The sequence below is a fragment of the Pogona vitticeps genome, chromosome 6 (assembly GCF_051106095.1).
Source record: "Pogona vitticeps strain Pit_001003342236 chromosome 6, PviZW2.1, whole genome shotgun sequence".
NCBI classification, from domain to species: domain Eukaryota; kingdom Metazoa; phylum Chordata; class Lepidosauria; order Squamata; family Agamidae; genus Pogona; species Pogona vitticeps.
Genome location: NC_135788.1, coordinates 85,584,406 through 85,607,932, shown reverse-complemented (window position 1 = coordinate 85,607,932; position 23,527 = coordinate 85,584,406). Strand labels below are relative to the sequence as shown.

The 23,527-nt window shown below is 42.1% G+C and overlaps 1 protein-coding gene across 2 annotated transcripts in view; it reads right to left on the bottom strand.

Moving 5' to 3' along the window:
* Positions 1–23,068, bottom strand: part of LOC110080308 (amine oxidase [copper-containing] 3) — a 39,813-nt gene extending 16,745 nt beyond the window's left edge. Inside the window, exon 1 of one of the 2 annotated variants that reach the window (XM_073004078.2) lies at positions 21,483–23,068. In XM_073004078.2, coding sequence (XP_072860179.2) covers positions 21,483–23,055 — 1,573 coding nt within the window. In that variant the 5' untranslated portion in view covers positions 23,056–23,068. Of the gene's footprint in view, positions 1–281; positions 5,287–21,482 lie in introns of those variants that run through there. The other variant, XM_020796098.3, reaches the window with a different exon arrangement.
* Positions 23,069–23,527: the final 459 nt, after the last annotated feature.

Below are 23,527 nucleotides of genomic sequence, written 5' to 3'. Positions count from 1 at the left end.
AGCTTTATTGCCCTATATTCATTCTTTACCAGCAATACTGGTGCAAAGCAGAGCTTCAAACGACTGCTGAAAATAGTTCTCAACTGTAGTAATGAGTATAGACACATTGCACATCGGATAAAGTGAACCGCAGTCCACAAGATCTTACTTCAAATAGAAATCGTCTTTAAGGTGCTCTAACACTCTTTATTAGTTTTGCTGCAACAGACGACAGACTAAGACAGCTCCCCTCCAGAAATCTGTGGAGCAATCAAAAGTATGTTACACGCCCAGAAACTTACCTCCCACATCCAGGTCCACTTTGTAGTTGATGAAGTGAGTATGGATTGTCCCAAGGGTGTTATCACTAACCCGGTTGCCATAGTTTAATCCGTCACCATAGAGGAAAGCAGAGGTAATGTACCCAGTGGCACGGACTCTGCTTTCAATAGCACCATTGAGATGGAAAATAAAATCCCAGACATAGTCATAGTTCCCCAGAGTAGCCACAGAACGCAAGACTAGTGCAGAGCCAGGCAGGCCTTCATAAAAGAAAGACTGGAGGTTGGAGAAATGGCGTCGAAAGGGGACCTCTGTGTTCTGCTCAAAGACACAGATGGCATTCTTATGGACGTCTGGTTTCAAATTCTCAAACAAATAGACAGTATCAAGATAGGTGGCAGAATATGGGCAATCAACCCCTTGCACCAGTGAATAAGCAAACCTCCCAATTCCAAAATGTGCATCCATGTATCGAGTCAACATTGCACCAGGGGTGTTAGAACCGTAGGCAGACATGGCATCCTGCACACTGAGCTCATAGACAATCCTTTGGTTTTTAAATCTGATATCATAGAGACTTAGTCCCCTGTTTGCATCCATCCTATAAGCAAAACTCCAAGATGGAGAAAGAACCTGGTTGTTTTTCACACTATAGCGTTTCTCACAAGGCTCATAGAGCAAAGGTCCGGATCCCTGAGGAGCAACCTTTGGATACATTGAGGAATACAACCCGTCTGGTGGGAGTTTCTTTACTTCTGCCTTAGACACATGTTTCTCTCTGAATTCTTTTTCCAGCTCTGCCAAGCCATTATAATACTGGCCATTGTAGAATACCTTTGGCACAGACCACTGAGAGATGTTCAGGCTGCTGTGGTTTATCAGCAGCTCCAGTCCCACTGGATGGAGGAAGTAACCTGTTACGTTCTGGAACAGAGTGGTCCAAGTTAAGCGGTCTCCAGACTGGAACCCTCGAGGGGCAGTTGTGAGGGCTGCAAAATTTTCTCCCTTGTGCCCAAATACCTGCTGCAGGAAAGTGGGTGCCTCGAGGAACTTACTCAGTGCAAAATGATGCATTTGTTCATATTCATTGCCCATCACCGGTCTCATGTGATAGGATAACCCCTGCCCATACTTTTGCACGGTCACATCTCGATGATAAGTTGGCTTTGGGAGTGGACCTACCACATACTCTGTGATGTTTGGATCTGTTTGGTTTCCAAAGTAAACCACAGCCAGTGCCTCTCGGGGGGGCCGTGGCCCATTGCAGTCCAGAAATGTAAGTACCTTTTCTTTGGGAGGAAGCTCCAAATCCACGTAGTAAATGCAGTTGTCAGAAGAGTTGGCAGAATAAGCATTAACCAGTGGCAACCCCAAGTTAGACTCTAGATACTTCCACACGTGGACGATCTCTTCTGCTGATAGGTCAGCAAATACCAGGCTCTGATCATTATGCTTTCTCTTCAAGGAAGCCTCTGCTCCAGTGCCACAGGGAGCAATACCTTCCTTCTTGGTCAGCAGTACGCACACTAGAGCCAGGATAGTAACCAGGGCAAGCACAAGGAGGATGAGAAGAGCTTTTGCACTCATAGTGGAAAAAGAGAATCTTGAAGCCTCTGCAACAGCATCCACAGAGTCAATCGCAATGACGACTAACTTAGCTGCTGCTGGAGCGACACAGCAAGATATGTTGTTTATGCCAGGAAGTGTGACATGATTGAGTACGGGCCAAATGCAGGAAGCTTAGAGTTCATTGCCGGCCGGGGTTAAAAAGCAGAACACCCTTCCTCATCAGACCAGCTTGTCAGCACGATAACACCCATTTGGGGACTGCTGACAATTGGGATTGAGAATAGTGACTTCATGAAAAAACTCGATACTTCATTGGAAGGGAATCTAATGCAAGGCCGAGACCTCAACTTACCTGTTCTGGAAAGATTCCTGAACATGATGCTACAATTCCCGTTTCAAGTCTCACTCACCCCTCCTCTGCAAGAAAACTGGATGAATTGAAACTTCTATAGCCTCAGAAACCAGCCCCCCTCCCCCATGTTAACTGGTTTCTGAAGGGCAGACTGTGTGTATCTCTTGTTTAACTATTGAAATAGAGATTGGAACAGTCAGGGTTCAGGGAGGACTCTGTTTAATCCACATTTTGACATTCCTTACTGATAAAGACAGGCATTCATCTTGAGCCACTTACTAGTTTTATTCCTGCTTGTGCAAAACTGCTGAGCTGACAGCTGAGACAGAGCAAACAGCAGTAGAACTAATGGAGGTTAGAAATTTTCACCGATAGTAGGTGGTCATCACACAGCTCTCCACAAAGGATCCACGCGGTTGCTGCTGTTCTTGGTGAGAGAACATGCTGTAAAATCAGACTGAAGTTTGAACAGGAGCAAGTGGGAGGGTTGTTTGATCAGCAGCGACAAGGGGCTGAAACTGATCCAGAGCCTGAGTTCAAAAAACACTAAATCAGGGTACCTGAAGAAGTCAAAAGCATGGATGATCAGGTGATAGGTGTGTGATCACCTGCTGAAGGAGTCAAGGGACACTGTCTCTCCAGAAATATGAAGGGACAAGGGACAATCAAGAATGAGAATGATCTGCAGAGATCTGCAGGTTCTTGAGCCTGAGAAAGTACTGACCAAGTAATCAGCAAGTGACCTTGAAGAGGATGAGCTGCAGCCACTGACAAGACTGCGCAAAAGATGTTCAATTTTGTATAAGGTTCTGTGGACTGTAGCTCACTCCTTCTTGTGCCTGGTGTGCAGCTTTAGCAATCAGATATTAATCCAAGTATGGAAAAGACAAGAATGTAAAATAAAATTAAAATGCAAAAGGGCCTGTACTGTGGTTGTCTTATCAGTTCTTGGGGGTAATTGGCAGAGATCTTAATCATGACCATTAAGAGTTGTTGAAAGATCACTGTTGAGTGAAAGTTACATCTAGCCATGGAGATAAACACCATTTTATTCCAGAAACCAACAAATAGCTACCTATATGTACAGTCATGTGCATTTAATTTTTCACACATGGTTCTTCATTTTGGCTTTATTTCTCTAAAATAAATCATGACATGTGTCATATGTCATGTGTTGTTCATCTCACCTCTGGAACAACCTCTCTCCAGAGATTCGCGCAGTCCCGTCTCTGGGTATTTTTAAGACCCAACTAAAAACTTGGATGTTTAAGCAGGCATTCCCTCCAGCTAACATTTAATTTCTTTTTCTTTCCTTATCTTTTATTATCTTTCCATCCTGAAGAATTTGTTTCCTGTTTTATGATTGTTACTTTTGTATACGTATTTGTTATTTTTTTACTTGTCTGGAAGCCACTTAGAGTGGTCGCAAAGACCAGATAGGCAGGGTATAAATTAAATTAAATTAAATTAAATTAAATTAAATTAAATTAAATTAAATTAAATTACATTAGATAGATAGATAGATAGATAGATAGATAGATAGATAGATAGATAGATAGATAGATAGATAGATAGATAGATAGATAGATAGATAGATAGATAGATAGATAGATAGATAGATAGATAGATAAAAATCTGAGGTTGTATTTTCCTAATTTTCAGACCTGCTAAGGACCTGTCCTGATACATAAAAGCATAGAATTCAAAGAGGGTGTACGTTCTTTTTCACATGACTGTACATATGTTCCAACCAGAATAAACAAGCAAACTCATTATTTAAATTTCTGTTGTCTTACATTAAGGTATAATTATCATCACAAAAATACTGCAGCTTGTTTTTCTGGCTGTCCATAATGCACCAGTCTTCCTCTGTTGTGCAGCTGATCATGTGACTGGCTGTACAATGGGCAGCCTGGAAAATACAAAAACCACTTCTGTGAATACTCTTACACATGCAGGAAATATCACTTAGATTTCAGCCACTGTTTACAACCAGTCCTTAGGGATGTGCTTCAGCCTGCTTTCAGCCTATGAATCTGACACAGATTTTCAGTTCAAGGATTCAAATAGACTGGTAGCCGGAAACAATCTTCTAAGGATAAACCAAACAGAGATAACAAAATAATACCTGCAATTCATTGTTAAAACAATTCAAATATATAATCGGTGAGCTATACCTCATCCTGGGTGTTGACATTCTTCTCACATGGGCTCTGGCCAGGGGGGCTGTTGTTGTGTACACTACAAACAACCCATCAGTTTAACACTATTACTCACCAGCAACAGCACACCTCATAACAGGAACATAGGAAAAGACCCGACTGCTAACTCATGCCTACACTGGAAACTCTTATAGGGCCCTCTAACGGAACCCCCAGCATCGGGTAGTTGTATACTTATGCATCCCCCCCATAGAATGATTGGTTTAGTCCAGTGGGTAGGAAAAACTGAGCAAGGGGCAGTGATTTAAAATTTCAGTTGGCAGAAAGAGATGGAGAGGGCAGGAGTGGCTGTTTCCCTGAATATGGGCCCATACCATCTCAGATAGGTAAAAGACTTTCAGTATGATTCTGCAGGAGGGGCACTGAAGGGATGAGTCCATGAAATGGTACTGTATAATGTATTGGTATCTGAGTTTGTGCTTTATTTTATTTATGACTTTAAAAGTTGCAAACCTGGAGTTGCTTTATGCTCTAGATTTTTTTTGCCTTGGGTGATAAAAATATTCTAGGGTTTCTGACCTGTTTTCCTTTAAAGAGACCATTGCTCTACTTCGTTTTTCCCTGCAAGCAACTCATGTTATGGCATAATGTTGGTAAATGGAACTCAAGGGGATATATTTTGCAGTATCTCATTTGGGCTCTGCTTCTATTACTGCTGTTGTTTTGCAATTTGAATGTGTGTGTGTGTGTGTGTGTGTGTGTGTGTGTGTGTGTTTCCATGTTTTTGTAAAGTTCATTGTATTTACAATACTTATATAAAAAAGTCTCACCAAAGAACTCAAAGGGTGGTACAGCTGTACTTGTCTAATGTGATATCATATTTTGCCAACATCTTCTGGCTACACTATGTCACCTAAGACAAACATGTCCATCCCTATGCAAAAGAAACAGTAGCCAGAATCTTATTGGTTACAGAAGCATAAATCAGAGTGGAAAAATTGTCATTACTTTAAAATTTGCCATTTGTATCCCTCATTGCCCACCAATATGTGTGACTTCATGTATAACGGATAGAAGAAGGCTTGTTAACTAGTGGCAATTCAAAATTGCATATATACCAGCTTAACCAGTGAATAGGATTCTTGTCAGTAATACTCAGAAACCAGCAGAAGAACACTTCGTTCTCCATAGCACACACTATCTGTCATCTCCTAGTGTCCATCATTGAACAAGAGAACTTTAAGGGCAGATTCCAGAGAGAAATGGTCAAAGAAGAATATATAATGAAGTTTTAAAATCTCATTACAGTGGGGTCTTGACTTGAGAACTTAATCCGTATTGGAAGGCGGTTCTCAAGTCAAAAAGTTCTCAAGTCAAATCTGCATTTCCCATAGGAATGCATTGAAAACCATTTGATCCGTATCTGCCCTTTTCCGTCCATAGAAACTAATGGGAAGCTGCTATTCTGCCTTCGACCACTAGAGGGGGATATTTTGTTTCTTTTTTTCTTAGGTCAAGAAAGGTTCAGGGAAGGCAGGGAAAATACAGTCCAGGCAGTACAGGACCAGGCAGTCCGAAGACTGTCTCCCAATCCACTCTCTAAACGCTGGGAGGAGTGAGGAAGCAGACAGGCACCCTTTTCACTGGCCAACAGTTAACTGAAAGTTCAAATTTTGCACTTTCCCTGCCTCCCACGTGGTTTTTTTTCAGTTCTTAACTCAAATCTAAGTATGTAAGTCAAGTCAATAGTTTCCTATGAGAGTGGTTCTTAAGTCAAAATGTTAACTTGAGCCGTTCTTAAGTCAAGACCCCACTGTATGTACATTAGCCAGTCTATCTACACAGTCCTGTTAGCACGGTTTTTGGTTATAGGACTACTGTTTTGATAATTTTCTGTATTTATAATTTTTGCACTCTTCTCGCCAAACCCCTCTAAACAAAGACACTTCTCCAGGTTTTTCTTAGAGAAAGGCGTTTAATGGGCTATGTGTATCTTGTGAAAAGGCTGGACACGACATGGGCTCCTATAACCAGCATGTCCTCAAATCAACCTTCTCCTGTGGGACCAGTTTCACACTCTTGACTTGCAGGGGTACAGCAGATTGGGAAATTTACAGATTTTGCTCTGTAAACCAGAAATAAGAGAAAAGGGTAAAGAGAACCAATCTTTCTGATCTTAGCAGTAAAATATGCCCCCTCACAAAGCATTCTGAAGGAGTTACACCTTAAGCCTGAATAAAGGCTACATTAGACCAGGGTGGGCAATTTGTGGCCCTGCAGATGCTGTTGGATTGCAATTCCCATCAGCCCTTGGCAGCATAGCCAATGGTGAGGGATGATGGGAGTTGCAATGCAAAAGTATTCTGGAGTTACAAGAAGTTGTCCACTGTAGACCTTTGAACTAGCTGGTGGATGGGGGAAAGGGGAAAAAAAGAGCAGGACCTCTTCCAGGAACTGCCCAATTGCATTACAGTCAGAACTCTAATGCAATGTTAATGAAAGCCTTTGCTACGAATCTAGAATAACCACTGAAACAAAATTCTACTGAGCTCTGGGACAAAAAGAAAAAAAGAAAACAAAAAGAGCTCATCATGTGGAGAGTGTATTTGGATGATTGTTTTCGGAAACCTCTTTGATAAGGTACCCACTGTGCACTGGGTTGTTTACATCAAACGCTGATAAGCAGTGGGAAAGGAAGCTGAAATGTGAAAAGAATTGCTGTCTTCATGTATATGAGAGCATACTATATTTGTTGTTGTTTAGTCATTAAGTCGTGTCCGACTCTTCGTGACCCCATGGACCAGAGCACGCCTGGCCGCCCTGTCTTCCACTGCCTCCCGGAGCTGGGTCAAATTCATGGTAGCTTCATTGGTAGCTTCAATGACACTGTCCCACCATCTCGTCCTCTGACGCCCCCTTCTCCTCTTGCCTTCACACTTTCCCAACATCAGGTTCTTCTCCAGGGAGATTTCTCTTCTCATGAGATGGCCAAAGTATTGAAGCCTCAGCTTCAGGATCTGTCCTTCCAGTGAGGACTCACCGTTGATTTCCTTCAGAATTGATAGGTCTGTCCTCTTTGCAGTTCCAGGGGACTCTCAAGAGTCTCCTCCAGCACCACAATTCAAAAACATGAATTCTTCAGTGGTCAGCCTTCTTTATGGTCCACCTCTCACTCACACTACTGGAAAAACCATAGCTTTGACTATGTGGATCTTTGTTGGCAAGGTGATCTCTCTGTTGTCTAGGTTTGTCATTGCTTTCATCCCAAAAAGCAGACGTCTTTTAATTTTGTGACTGCTGTCACCATCTGCAGTGATCATGGAGCCCAAGAAAGAAAAATCTGTCACTGCCTCCATATCTTCCCCTTCTATTTGCCAGGAGGTGATGGGACCAGTGGCCATGATCTTAGTTTTTTTGATGTTGAGCTTCAGACCATTTTTTGCACTCTCCTCTTTCACCCTCATTAATACGTTCTTTAATTCCTCCTCACTTTCTGCCATCAGAGTGGTATCATTTGCATATCTGAGGTTGTTGATATTTGTTCTGGCAATCTTAATTCTGGCTTGGGATTCATCCAGTCCTGCCTTTCCCATGGTATATTCTGCATATAAGTTAAATAAGCAGGGAGACAATATAAAATCTTCATGATAATTTAGTCCAGTCGTGTCCGACTGTAGGTCTCCAAGTCATAGAGCCAGCGTCTGTAGAAAGTTTCCGTGGTCATGTGGCCAGCGTGACAAGACATGAAACGGCATTACCTTCCCATCGTGGTGGTATTTATGTACTCGCATTTACATGCTTTCAAATTGCTAGGTTGGCAGGAGCTGGGACAAGCGACGGGAGCTCACTCTGTCGCATGGATTCGATCCTATGACTGCTGGTCTTTTGACCTTGCAACACAGAGGCTTCTGCGGTTTAACCTGCAACACCACCATGTCCCCCTTATTAAAAATCTTCATAGAATTGGTCAATTTCAGCCTCTTCAGCATTGGTGGCTAGTGCATAAATCTGGATTGCTGTGATGTTGAAAGGTCTGCCTTGGATTCGTATTGAAATCATTCTATAATTTTTGAGATTGTACCCCAGTACTGCTTTTCCCACTCCTTTGTTGACTATGAGGGCTACTCCATTTCTTCTACGGGATTCTTGCCCACAATAGTAGATATAATCATCTAATGTGAATTTTCCCATTCCCATCCATTTTAGTTCACTGACACCCAGGATGTCAATGTTTATTCTTACCACCTCCTGTTTGACCACCTCCAGCTTACCAAGGTTCATAGATCTTACATTCCAGGTTCCTATACAGTATTTTTCTTGCAGCATATGACTTTCCTTTCACTTCCAGGCACGTCCGGAGCTGAGCGTCCTTTCGGCTTTGGCCCAACCACTTCATTAGCTCTGGAGCTACTTGTACTTGTCCTCTGCTCTTCCCCAGTAGTATATTGGACGCCTTCCAACCTGAGGGGCCCATCTTCCAGTGTCATATCTTTTAGCCTTTTGTTTTTGTTCATGGGGTTTTCTTGGCAAAGATACTGGAGTGGCATTGCCATTTCCTACTCCAGGTGGATCGTGTGTAGTCAGAACTCTCCACTATGACCTGTCCGTCTTGGGTGTCCCTGCACAGCATAGCCCATAGCTTCTCTGAATTACTCAACCCTCTTCATCATGACAAGGCAGCAATCTGTGAAGGAGCATACTATATACTTGTATATAAATAAATATTATCACTTCATTGTTCATCCCTTTTTCATCCTTCGGCTTTTTCTGAGAGCAGAAACTGTTCTTACATAGGTTGTGGTCCTATATGCACAAGCCAAGGGTAAATCTCATTGAACACAATGAGATTAAAATTTGAGGTCCAAAGTACAGTATATTCATTAGCATATCATTAGAAATTAAACTCTTATCAGTCGAGGACAGGACATTTTGGAGATCACTCTTTCCTAGGGTTGTCATAAATCGGAGGCAGCTTTACTTTAGGTAGCAAGGACAGTGCTGTAAAGACATGGTTTCACCGAGATTCTTCACAACTGGGCAGTGCTACTTGCAAAGGAAGCCTGTGCTTATCTTCTGATGATGAAGCACTAAGTAAGCTAATTCGCAAACTGCAGTGCCTGAAGAGACTGTTGTGACAATGAGATATTTTCAGCATTTAAGAAATGTCCTCTTCTAATGACACACTATCTCTAATGTATAGACTCTCAGCAGGCATGCACAGTATTCCATGTAAGGGCAGGGGAGTGGAATAAACTTTCATATGCAGTAGCAATTATTGATCAATTCTAGAACATAAAACCACAGACCATACTGTTTTCCAGATCTGGACTTCATTTTTTTTTCAGTTTGGTTAACCTCTTTTATCTTTCATGAGGCCTGCTATAACTGTTCTATTAATTATATTACAACTGAAAATATAAAAATAAACACAACCCTTGCAGAAATAAAGATTCTACCTCTGCCTGTTTCCAGGCCAACTTTTTGCTCGTTTGTTGAACCCAAATGTTGGAGGAGGAGGAAGAGAATGGTGTAGACAAAGCAGGAAAAATAAAATTAAAAGAGGTTGAGATGGGTCACCAGGATGGAAACAGTAAGCACAATATTGATTTAGAGCATACTTTCTGCCACCACCTTGGTATTTAATGCAACGAATACTGAGGATAACTATTATTTATATAACATTTTTTTCTAACTATATGAACAATGTTCATTTTCCATAGAGAGATTTCCTGGTGTGCTAAGTACAGGAAAACAAATCCTGGAGGAGTGGAAACATCTCCATTGTTTTTAACTTCCTTAAGAACAAATTAGTTAATCTCTTTCAACGCAGGAGAACACAGTGTGAATATGCCAAAATCTAGGGACAGGACCCCAAAATGAACTCATTTTTGAAAAATAAGTTAATCGCCTTTAAAGCAAAGGAAAAAACGGGGGAAAAGACATTGAGGACAGAACTACGTATACATTTCAGATAACTTTTCATTAGAAAAAGGAGTTACTTATATGCTGATTGTAGGGTACGCAGACTTTTTTTTAACTACAGTTCTCACAACTTCCCAGGCAGCTGGGAATTCTGGGAGCTGCAGTCCAAAAACACATGTTTGTTTGTTTGTTTGTTTGTTTGTTTGTTTGTTTGTTTGTTTGTTTGTTTGTTTGTTTGGTTGGTTGGTTGGTTGGTTGGTTGGTTGGTTGGTTGGTTGGTTGGTCTGTTGGTCGGTCTGTTGGTCGGTTGGTCGGTCGGTTGGTCGGTCGGTCGGTCGGTCGGTCGGTCGGTTGGTTGGTTGGTTGGTTGGTTGGTTGGTTGGTTGGTTGGTTGGTTGGTTGGTTGGTTGGTTGGTTGGTTGGTTGGTTGGTTGGTTGGTTGGTTGGTTGGTTGGTTGGTTGGTTGGTTGGTTGGTTGGTTGGTTGGTTGGTTGGTTGGTTGGTTGGTTGGTTCGTTCGTTCGTTCGTTCGTTCGTTCGTTCGTTCGTTCGTTCGTTTATTTATTTGATTTTGCATCCAATAACTGACACAGCAGGCATTCTGCTCAAGGTTGCCTTTTTTTAAAAAAAGTCCTTAATTTGCAAATCTGATTTCCCATAAAATCTTATGAGATTTCAGCTCTAGTCAGGCTGTCTGTTACATATCATATGACTTTCAGCTTTTTTTTCTCTTTTCTTTTCTTTCCTTTTTTTAAGAGGGGTGGCTGTAAAGTTCTGAAATTTGGCAATTATTACAATAACACACTCTTATAATAATCATAATTTCCCTAAATAATAGAGATTGCATAGTTCAAAAGAATTAACATAGTTTCATAACCGTTACTTTAAAATGCACAAAAATGATTTAAGTTACTTTGGAAGGAGAATTTTTTAAAGAAAGTTGGTCCTAAATTGGATTCATACTGGTTGGCTTCACTAAAGAACTTACCAGAAATAAACTGAAAAATCCAATCCATAATTTTACTACTTCCTGTCCCTCATCCTTGCGTGTGGTTTGGGAGTGAGGAGGAAATAACTGTGTGTCAGAGGATATGGCTTTCCTGCTCTCCATTTTATTCTCATTACTGGGCCAGACTGATAGAATGACTGGTGCAAGGTCACCCAGTGGGTGTCCATTTTAAAGCTTTGGACTCGGTCTGCTTGCCCCTGAAAAAGGCATGCAGTTGACTTTGAAAACAGAGCCAGCCGCAGGCTGCCGAGTTGGGAGGGGAAGGAATAATGTGCCTGCCCACCCCTGGCCTAAAATAATGAGAAGCCCAGCAGACTGTGTGAACCTGTCAATTATGTCTATGGTCAAGAGACAGAAAGGACATTTAAGAGTGGGGGAAGCAAAGAAGGGGAATGGAGAGCAGGCCTCTAATAATGTATAGCATGGTTCAGTGGTTTAGATATCTGGCTACAGAGTCAGAGGTTTGGAGTTGGATTCCCCACTGTGCCTCCTGGGAGAACAGCCAGCCTGTGTGGCTGCACAGTCCCAGGGCACCCCCAGAAGCAGGGAATGGTAAACCACTTCTGAGTACTCTCTGTTAAACACATCCTATATACACTGGACAAAAAGCCTGTGGACATATGGACTGAACTGGCCTACAGATACATAGCCTATGAAATGGGCTACTGACCTGTGGAATGGCCAGCTTATGGAATGGCATCAAGGAAATCTTTGGTTTGCTTCATACACAGCACAAATGACTGTTTCCTGTTGGCAAAAAGAGCTGATATGTGATTGCTCTGACAACAAAGAGCTGGAAGACAAAGGAACGGGATGGACAGGCTACAAGGTTGAATAAGGTTGAATACTTTCCTTGGCACCAGACCCAGAGCATACCCTGATAAGATGCTATGGTCACGTCATGTACTACCTACAGGACAAAGAGGTGATTTACTTTCTGGGAATAAAGAAAAGCAGTGGAATGCACTTTTTCTTCCAGTTTGCCATCTACCAACACAGAACTGAATTTTAGGAGTGAAGGTAAAGAAGCCAGCCAGAATGCAGGAGAATTAGGGGCATCAGTGGAGCAAGAAACAATTGTTGCTTGGGTCTCAGAATCACACTCATTCACATCCATGCAGATGCTTCAAAGTTCACTTTTCCTCATGTAATTTTTACTCTTGCAGATTGTGACAGCTTTGGGGCCTTAAGGCCTTAACTTGCTTTGACTTTGAGAGAAACTTCAGTTTTACAATGGGGTGGAATAATCCTTCTGGGGGATCCTACACTTCCCTTGTTTTCTTTTTTTACTCTCTATCCCCCCCCCCTTTTCCTTCTGATTTTCCCATCTGGATTCTCCTGGATCAATTTTCCTGCACATCCTCTTGAACCTTCAGGAACCTGTTTCTTGGGATAAGTAGCTATAAATCTTTCTTTCTCACTCTTTAGGCCAAACAGCTGGAACATACTGAGTTCCAACTAGAGGACCAGCGGAAGGTTAGGGCAAATAGAGTGATTTTATAAAGGGCTAACTTTGGCTGATTTTGCATAACTGTAACTTCATTTGATACTTAATACAGGTTTACACTTTTCATTTTATCATTGCATTATATTGTATTAGAAATTCATTAATTTTCCTTCAATTTCTTTTATATTTTGCCTTCATTTCATGAATCTTGCTCCCTGTTTATCTGCTGTGATTTAAATAAATATTTCCATTAATTATATCTGTAAGCAGTTGAGTGTTACATCTGGTTATGTCCTCCTGGAAACCAAGCCCTATGAAAAAGACTGAAAGAACTGGGTGTGTTTAGCCTCAAGTAAAGAAGACTGAAGGGAGATGTGATAGCACACGCCTCGACTTACGAATGTCCCGACTTATGACCATTTCAAGTTACAACCAGCTCCAGCCGCAAAATTTTGCTTTGACTTGCGGCCGGAGCTTCGAATTTCAACCAAAAAAAGGCAGGGAAAAAGGTGAGGAATTCAAATTGCTAACCATTGGTAGGTGAAGAGGCTGCTTCTTTGTAGCTCTTTTGCCCCAACGGTTAGAGTGACAGTGATCAGAGGAGGCTTCAGACTGCCTGGTAAGGTAAGGTGCTGCTTTATGCTTCTTAAAAACGGTTCTGGGTGAGTTTTGCAGCGTGGTCTTGGGCTGCGTGATGGGATTATGTTTCTATGCTGTAATGGGTCTTGCAGGGTTTGTTTGTTTTTGGTTTTTTTCCCCATTTCTGATGAGTCTTGTGGGGTTTGTTTGCTTTTGGGGTTTTTTCCCCATTTCCAATGGGTCTTGCGGGGTTTGTTTGCTTTTTGCTTTGCTTTTTTGCATTTCCAGTGAGTCTTCCACGGTTTGCTTGCTTTCTGCATTGCTTTTTTGCATTTCCAATGAGTCTTCCATGGTTTGCTTGCTTTTTGCTTTGCTTTTTTGCATTTCTGAAGGGTCTTGCGTGGTTTGTTTGCTTTTCTTTTTCTTTTTCCCTTTGGCCGGAACGGATTAATTATGCTTCCGATGGGTCTTGCAGTGGGGTGGGTTTTTTTTTTTTTTTGGTGATTTTTTCCTTTGGCCAGAACAGATTAATTGCATTTCAGTGCATTCCTATGGGAAATGGTGCTTCGACTTACGACCATTTCGAGTTACAACTGGAGTTCCAGAACCAATTAAGTTAGGAAGTTGAGGCACCACTGTACCTGAAAAGCTGTCATACAGAGAAGGGGCAGGATCTGTTCTCAATCCTCCTAGAGTATAGGACATGCATCAATGGGCTCAAGTTACAGGAAGTCACATGTCCTAACTGTTAGAGCAGTAAGACAATGGAACCTATTACCTTGAGAGGTGGTGAGTGCTCCAACACTGGAGGCATTCAGTTAGACAACCATCTGTCAGATCTGCTTTGATTTGGATTCCTGCACTGAGCAGGGGGTGGGATTTGATAGCTTTATAGGGGCCCTTCCAACTCAATTATTATTTGATTCTGTGATTGTATGTTCAGATTTAGAATGGCAGCTCGAGTAATAATGTTACTATTAGAAAAGGTTCAAGGGCCTTTTTGTTTCCTCCTGCCTTTGTTGTTGCTCCAAGCTCATACAATTCCTGTTTACCTGCACTAGATTCAGTTCCAGACTGCAGAAGTAGAAATACGATGCACTACTCTTTTTCATATGCCATTTGTGGGTCTTTCAATGTGGTGGTGTAATTATGCCATTGATAAATAAGATAGCTTAGTTGGAGACTGAGATCAATTGTGGACAAAAATTTGCATGTGGCAGATCTATTGTAGTTAGTCTGGGAGCTTATACAGCAACTTTCTGTAGAAGACTTTGCCACCCAGCCACCATTTCTTTTTTTATTAAAAGGTTGAAATCTACCAGAAATGGGTGCAAAATGGTGGAACCAGAAGCTTCTGTCCATTTAGAATCAAACTAGAAAGACACCAGCTTCTCAATTAGAAGTTGATTTTATGTGCTCTCTTCAATGATGCAGTTCTTTCAGTGCTCTGTGCCTCAGCAATCTGACTTGCAAATCTAGTTTATGCTTATGTCCATTACCGTCATTCAGGGAAATGGGGGGGGCAGGCGGGCGGGCAGGCGGGGAAGCCAATTTATAGGGATGTGCCTTTTTTGTTAAAACTCCAATGTTGTCAAATTCTCAAATAATTTCCACTGCCAAATTCAGGGAGTTCCAGCCCACAGATCCATACCTATAGTCATCTATATTTTGCTCTTCTGGACCAGGTCTTATCTCTGAAATTGTCTAGCCCAGCCCCAGCCTTGTTTCTTGTTATAAGTGCACAAACAGAAAGCTGCTGCAGTGCTTCCTGGGAGTCTTAATTCTTTGGGAGGCATTTTCTATAGAGTCTAAAGGGCAGCAAGACAGCTTTGGTTCTCAGGAAGCACTGTGGGAGCTTGTCTGTGTGTACGCGCATTAATGAAAGGAAGCTAGGCTGGAGCAAGGCTTCACAGGTTTGGAACTAGGTCGTGGTCCAAGTAAGAGAAATGTAGGTAGGTTTGTGGGTTGGAACTCCCAGAACTCTGCTTGGGGAATTCTCAGAGAATTCTGGGAGTTTTCAGCGGGTGGGGAAGAATGGCACATCCCTGCTAATTTACAGCATGCTGGAGTGAGGAAAGCCTGTGTTAGGGTACAAAGATACCTTAAGTTGTACAACACTCTGATAGATAGGAAGGAAGGAAGGATAATGAGCTGAAGGGAATTCAGCTCGGCTTCTAGAAGTCAAATTTGTTTGGTTTAACCCTTAGAATCAAGGAATGTGAAGTATGCTTCTGAGCAAACGCTTAGTCCAAGAGTCTGTTTTCAGGCTCAGGAGTGATCTCACAGTTTACTCCTGGTTCCCTAATAATTTCATTGTTTCAACATTCTATCTGGTTTGTCCTTGCTGCCGCTGCTGTTTTAGTTAAGTGGGAACTCTAGCAGACTATCTGAGATGGCTGTAGATCTTGACTTAACCTATCTTTTACCCACCTCTGTTCTTGCTACACAATATCATTGTAACTGGAAAGGAAAGGACACATTCAGAAAAGGAATGAGTGAAGACATGTACACAGTAGAGCTCCGAGGCTCCCATTGTCTTGAGATTGACATTTAAATCCCTCTGTTGTTTCTCACTTTGTGTGAAGGTGAGAAAGCCATATAAAATTGAGCAGAGAGGATTCTATTGTAGCTAGAATTGTGCAGTAATAGCTATGATTCAGTCCATGCAGAAACCCAAGGCAGCAGCAAAGAAAAGGCTTCAGGGTGTATCAAATTGGCTTTTACTTCATGCGAAAGACACAGAAAATACTAAAAAGACTAAAAATACAACATAGCAGTATGTAGGTGTGTGTAGGCCAGGGTGTATGTTGCATGCTGACAAACTATGGAGGTCTAAAACAGAGATCTATGCTGAAGTGACCTCAAGAAGACAAATCCTACAGGGAAGGCTGTGTGGGCACTATTGAGAAAAGAAGGGGAAATGAACAATAGGACAGGATTCAGCAGATCTGAACAGGACAAATTTGAGGAGGTCCTGGACTTAGTTTTTCCTCAAAACTCCCCCTCCTGCTGGAAGGAAATTTTCCAAATCAGTCATAAAATTCCATTGGGCTTGCACAATTCTTCTGGCAACAAAATCAGTTCACTCACAATGATAAACACACACAGAGACCACCTATAATTAAAATTATCAGATTAAAACAATTAAAAGCTAAGAATTTTAAAGGTCTTGGAGAACAAGAAGTCTTCGGTCAGCAAAAAGTTAGTCTGGAGCAGGTGGATGATTAAATTAATGGGGTATCATCATTGAAATAGCCCTCCCCTCAGTTGGTGTTTGCTAGACCTGAGATCCTCCCTCAGTGATCTCCGGATAAAAGCAGGTTGATAGGGGGTTAGTTTTTCCTTCAAGTTAGAGTTCAGAAGCAACATGATACAAATAATCTAAGTACTAGTAACTGGCTAGGAGTTTTTGTTTGCTTGCTTGCTTAACAAGAACTTTATACAGTTACATTTTGAAAACAAGATAACATGTAGTTTCATGTAATTGTTGGAAAGTAGAGACTAAAGCTGCCTTCAAAACATTTCTTATAGTATGTCAGAAAAAAACTGGAAAACAAGGGACTGTAAAATCATTAGCCATCAAAAGTTCTGAAAGATGGATTTAAACATTTCCAAAATCTTTCTCATTCTGAGGAGCAGTTTTGTGCTGGAAAAATATGGCAAAAACTCTCTAATTTGGACAATTTTCAGAAGGAATAAATAAAATAAAACAGGCTGGAAAGCACCTGTTTGCCCTTTAGATACTGCTCAGGATATCCTGCCCTCACTAAAAAAGATGTGGGGCTTCACAATCCATCCGGTCTTTTCCAGATCTATAGTTTTGTGAACCAGTTTATTATGTTTCTTATTATGGTGTGTTCATCACATTCTAGCAGAACCTTGCCAGCTCCTTTGCAAAGTTCATGTTTTCCCCTTGTATCTTCTGTAGTCCCACTTGCAGGAAAGCCAGTCTAGAATTAACTGCACATTTCACTGGAGGTAAGTGGGCGTCTCTTTGTCTTCCTTTTCTTCTTCACTCGCCTTAGAGCTGCTTTATCAGGAAGTTCAAGAGACACGGATCGGGTTTGTCTCTTTGCCAAAGAGTTCTTCCAAACCAGAGACAGGAAGTTATAAAAAAAGAATTAGAAGCTTAATTGCTCATGAGGTTTGCAGATGTCTTGGTAATGGCTCAGAAACAGTTAACTAACTTGTCTCTTATGATGTTTCCCTTCTATGTTCCAGATGATATTTCTAACACACAATCATCCTGCTTCACTGAGGAAACATTATGAGATAGACAATACCATCTTCCCCTTCTATCACTCCTATATTTTCCCAGAGTTTGGAAGTTGTTGTTTAGTCGTTAAGTCATGTCCAACTCTTCATGACCCCATGGACCAGAGCATGCCAGGCCCTCTTGTCTTCCACTGCCTCCCGGAGTTGTGTCAAATTCATGTTGGTAGCTTTGATGACACTCTCCAACCACCTCATCCTCTGTCGTCCCCTTCTCCTTTGGCCTTCACCCTTTCCTAACATCAGGGTATTTTCCAGGAATTCCTCTCTTCTCATGAGATAGCCAAAGTATTGGAGCCTAAGCTTCAGGATCTGTCCTTTCAGTGAGCACTCAGAGTTGATTTCCTTCAAAATGGATAGGTTTGTTCTCTTTGCAGTCCAGGGGACTCTCAAGAGTCTCCTCCAGCACCACAATTCAAATGCATCAATTCTTCAGCAGTCAGCTTTCTTTATGGTCCAGCTCTCACTTCCATACATCGCTACTGGAAAAACCATAGCTTTGACTATGCGGACTTTTGTCAGCAAGATGATGTCTCTGCTTTTTAAGATGCTGTTAAGGTTTGTCATCACTTTCCTCCCAAGAAGCAGGCATCTTTTAATTTCGTGGCTGCTGCCACCATCTGCAGTGATCATGGAGCCCAAGAAAGTAAAACCTGTCACTGCCTCCATATCTTCCCCTTCTATTTGCTAGGAGGTGATGGAACCAGTGGCCATGATCTTAGTTTTTTTTTTATGTTGAGCTTCAGGCCATTTTTTGCGCTCTCCTCTTTCACCCCCATTAGGTGGTTCTTTAATTTGGAAGTAAGTAGTTACAAATAATGTAGTCAATTATAACTAATTCTTTTTTGGCTAATAGGTAATGGAGATGTGGGCAATAGTATAGTGTGGGGTGGTGCTAGAGGGGTGGTCAACCTGGGTGCAAAATTCTTAGGTGCGCACAAACTGCCTCATCTGTTGCACTCCTGTAGTTGCTCATGTTCCTCTTGGTAGTCTAAGTTCAAGCTGCCAGGGGCACTGGGCCTGCTACTGTAAGAAGGGAGAAAATGCCGAAGAAAAAGTGCTTTGTAAGGAAGATTCAACATTCCTTAGAGATAAGCTGCTCTGCGCATGGGTAACTGCTTTGCTGAGATGCGAGAAATTGTAACCAATGCATATATTCCTCAAGGATCTAAAAAATAAATAGATACTTTTATTTATTTTTTAGAACTGTATACAAACTTTAGCCCTGTTGATCTCGGGGTTCCCACCCTGCTGGGCACCCAAAGAAACTGTCGGCATATTATTATTGCTCAAGGCTTGGCTTAATAAAATTAGCCAAGATATCAGTAGTGTTACTCCAGGAGTAAAACTACCACCACCAGTATAGATCTTGAGTGGCTTGGTGGCCGCTTCATGGCACCACCCTGGGGGCTTCTCACTCCCAGCCCCCCATGCCCTGCCCCCAACAACCTGTCTGGAAGTGCCTGAGATCCCCATATGCATCCTATGGCTGGAAACAGGGTCATTAGCCAGAGTCAAACTTTTGTCTCTGAAAATGGACCTGCAGAGCAGTGGCAGAGTTGCCACCAGCCTCTTTCTTCTAGTTACACACTGCTACCTGCCCCCACGACAAATGTGACTGCTTCTTGGCTGGCTACGTTAATAATGCCAAGCCCTAAGAGTCGTCAGGGCCAAGGTATTATAAAGAGGGAAGGGATGGGGTGGGGGTGGGAAGAGTACTGTTACAGAAAGTCCTGTTTTTCTCCCTCCCGAAGATTGCAACGAGAAAATTTTGTCCTTTGTCCACCAGATGGGGCTACCTTTACGAAATGGCAGCACTCCTTCTTTCATTTTCTATTGCTTAAAGAAAACTATTTAACAACCAGTTTTAGAAGACAAGGAGGCTGTGCTCCAGAAGCCAAAATCTAGTTGCAGAGGTGAATTCATAGTACAATCTAAAAGGACTATTAGATTAACCAAGAAGTCAAGCACCAACTAAAGGTCATCTTAGGGCTCGATCATACTTACCAAAAGAACCCGTTATACTGATTTAGACTTTTTTTTTAAGATATAGACTTTTTTTAAAGGTATATCATAAATTAACATTAATACATTGCTCAGAAGACAACAGCTCAAAGGAGACAGCCTTCCCCACTCCCTTGTGGGTGAAAGACATTTCCTACTTTAACTTGTAAAGAAAGAGGTGTAGCATTAACATATAGTACTCTAGTTTTTAACCCTGCTCTTCACTATATGATTCCTCTTCCCGATGTTGTGCAAAAGGGAAAAGAAAAACAAAAGGGAGAGATATACAGGGACATAAGGGAAAGGGGATGTGTGGGTAAAGGAGGGGAGGGAAAAGGGGAGGAGGACAGAAGGCTCATATTGTGCTACTGCTCTACCAATATATCACTTTTGTTTTTTTAAAGGACAAGATTGGGCCTGATTGCCCTAAGAAACTGTAGAGAAAATTAATTGATACAAAATTGAAGAGCAGTATAGCTTGCTATAACATTTCAAATAGAAATAAATAAATTGATGCAGTTAAAAACAATGTGAATGCTCCTGCTTATATATATACTGTACCATGTGGCCACTGGGGGGGTGGGTGGAAACCTTTCAGAGATATGAAAAGAATTGGAGTAACTGGAGTTCTTTTCTCACATGTAATGGAACCCTTATTGAGAGAACAGAGCACTCTTGGTCATTATTGGGCACTGGGCTATAACTAAAGCAAATTGCATATGGGTCTTGCTGCTTTTCCAATCTATTCTTCTGGCAGATACACATACAGAGGGAAGCGACAGAGAAACCAAGTAACTTATCATATTAAACTAAAAAAAACAAAACAAAAACAAAGACAAGACAAAAACATTGTGCCACGTTAAAGACTAACTGGGTCACCAACATCTTTTATCAGAGATACAAGTGCTTTCTCTATATTGATGGAGGTGTCAGAAGGGTCAGAGAGTCTATTCACAGGGAACAGGGAATGCTGAGTCTGGCCCTCCTTTGTTCCCCAAATAGTTATATTCCTTCCTGGCAACACCAAATACTTGATGGTTTCACAGATTTTGTAGATTTTTTTTCTCAGTTTGAAAGATTGAAATGACGGACTTACAAACAGTGAGAGCTTTTTTTACATTATTTCCTTTACACAGTTTCTGAAAAAAATCGTGAAAAATCTTCAATTTTTCTTTCATTATATTACAATTTTTACCTGTTCCATCTTTAATTATCCCTATTGAATTTTTTGCTCTTTTATTTTTACACATTCTAGCTAGCAATTTTGAGTTTTTGTTAAACAGTAAGAGCTTTAAACTGAAACATGCTGCTATTTTTGGCTCTACCATTTTTGCCTTGGGCTACTGACCTGACCTTCATTGGAATGTGGGTGTAAGAACTTATCTGAACTCAATTTTGACCCCCAGAATTCATTTCCCCATTCTTGTCATGAAAGAAAATAAACTGGATAGGCAGTGTACTGCTGTCCTCCGCCTGTTATTGTATTGTCTTCATCTAGTTAGGACTTTGCTACACTGAGAACCAGTATAGAATAGCAGATAAAGTGCCACACTGGGACCTGGGTTCAAATCCCTCATCCACCATGGATTCTGACTGGGAAGTGGCACTAGTAAATCCACTCACTTAAATATCTTTCTTATACTGGAAACCTTGCTATGGTGACCACAAATCAGAATCATCTTGACAACACGTAACACATAGGCCCAAATGACAGAGACAATGCACTGCACCCAAGCTACCAGGGGGGGAAAAATCAAGTGTGACACACAAGAAAACTTTACAATGTGAGATAGAGAGAACAGCACTCTCAAATGGTTACAGCCTAAAAATGAACATTTTACATTTTTGGGCTTTTAAATTTTACTTATTTATAGAGCATGGGGAATAGGACAGGGCAGAGACTTACCACCAACATCGATGTCCACCTTGAAGGCAAAGAAATGGGTGTGTATTGTCCCTAGGGTATGACCTCCGACTTTATTCCCATAATCTAGCCCACTGCCATAAAGAAAGGATGAACTTATGTAGCCAGTGGGGTGGACTTTGCTCTCAATGGCTCCATTTGGATAAAACACGAAGTCCCAGATGTAGTCGTAGTTGCCAACGGTAGACACGGCGCGAAAAACCAGTGCAGTGCCAGGCAACCCCCCATAGTATATAGAATTAATCTTGGAGTAATGACGCCGAAGTGGAGACCCCAGATCTTGCTCAAAAATACAGATGGCATCCTTGGTGACTCTAGGCTTTTCTGCTTCAAAAAAAGAGGAAACATCAAGGTAAGTTGCAGAATAAGGACAGTCAACCCCTCGCACCAGAGGGTATGTGTGCTTTCCAATCCCAAAGCTTGCATCCATGTATCGGGTCAACATCCCACCAGGGTTATTGGAACCATAGACAGACATGGTGTCCTGCACGCTGAGCTCGTAGACTATCCTTTGACCTTTGAACCTGATATCAAAGAGATGTGGTCCTCGGCTGAGATCTAACCTAAAGGCAAAATTCCAGGACGAGGACTGAATCTGGTTGTTTCTCACATGGTAGCGTGGTTCAGAAACCTCATAGTTCAAAGGGCCTTGCTCAGCATGGTCCGTCCTGGGCTTCATGGAGGAAAAATCTCCATCAACTGGAACCTTTTTCACCTTCTCCACATCCACACGACCCTCTGTGAATTCTCTCTCCAGTTGCGTAAAGTCTCTATAGTACTGGCCATTGTAAAACACTTTCTTCACATTCCACTGGGAGCTATCTAGGTTGCTATGATCTAACAGCACCTCCAGGCCAATGGGGTGCAAGAAGTAGCCAGTCACATTCTGGAAAAGGACTAGCCAAGTTGCACGATCACCGGACTTCAGTCCCCGGGGAGATGTTGTCATTGCAGCTACATTTGTGCCATCATAGCCCAGCACTTCCTGCATGAAGCTTGGAGCTTTGGGAAACACAGCGCTGTGCAGGAAAACTTCCATCTGTTTGTATTCTGCAATAAGGGGTGGCCTGCAATAATACGGTACCTGCCGTCCATACTTCTCCACGGTCACATCCCGGTGATACGTCGGCTCTGGGAGTGGGCCCACCACATACTCAGTGACATTTGGGTGTGTTTGGTTTCCAAAATACACCACAGCCAGCGCTTGCCTAGGAGGACGGCTGCCTCTGTCATCCAGGTATGAAAGAGATTCTGCTTTGGGCGGCAACTGCAAGTCAATGGAGTAAATGCAGTTGCCAGAAGGATTTGCACGAGAAGCATCTTCCAGGACTACCCCAAGACTGGACTTCAGGTACTGTACCACGTGGACAATTTCCTCTTGGCTGAGATCAGCAAAAAGCCACCTCCTTTCACTATGCAGATGCTCTGGAATAATATATTGTGTCTGGTACCTGCAGTGTGCGTATTTTTCGCCTCTAGTCAACAAGACGCAGACTAAGGCAAAAATCACAACCAAGGCCAGGAGCAGCACCATGAGAAGGGTTTTCACATTCATCTTTGCAGGAGCGGCAGCAGCAGCAGAAGAAAAGGCAGTAGAGGAGCATCAAAGTGATGTTTGTAGTTCCACACAGCTTCCTTGAACTATGACCAGCTGAGTTAAAAGCACTGAGGAGGAAAGGTGAAGGAGAGGCTGAAGGAGGGGCTTGCAGAGGGTCAGCAAAAGGCCCCTGTTCTGTGCCTTGCAGAGAAGTTTATGTTGAGGCACGGACATCCCTGGGATATAGCAGACAAGAGTGAGTCACTGGACAAATCTCACACCACTCTCTCCTGGCTGCTCCTTCCATCAAGCCGTCTTTTCCAAGGAGTCTGTAAAGATCCGATGATATGGATACCAGCAGGTTGGGCGGGCTCAGCATGTTTTGTAGACTATAAAAGTAGAGCTCCCTCCACAATGCACTTTTTTTTTTGCACTTGTGGTGAAAGTTAATACATTTCCCTAAAATGATTCTAGTCTGTCTGCCTGGGTC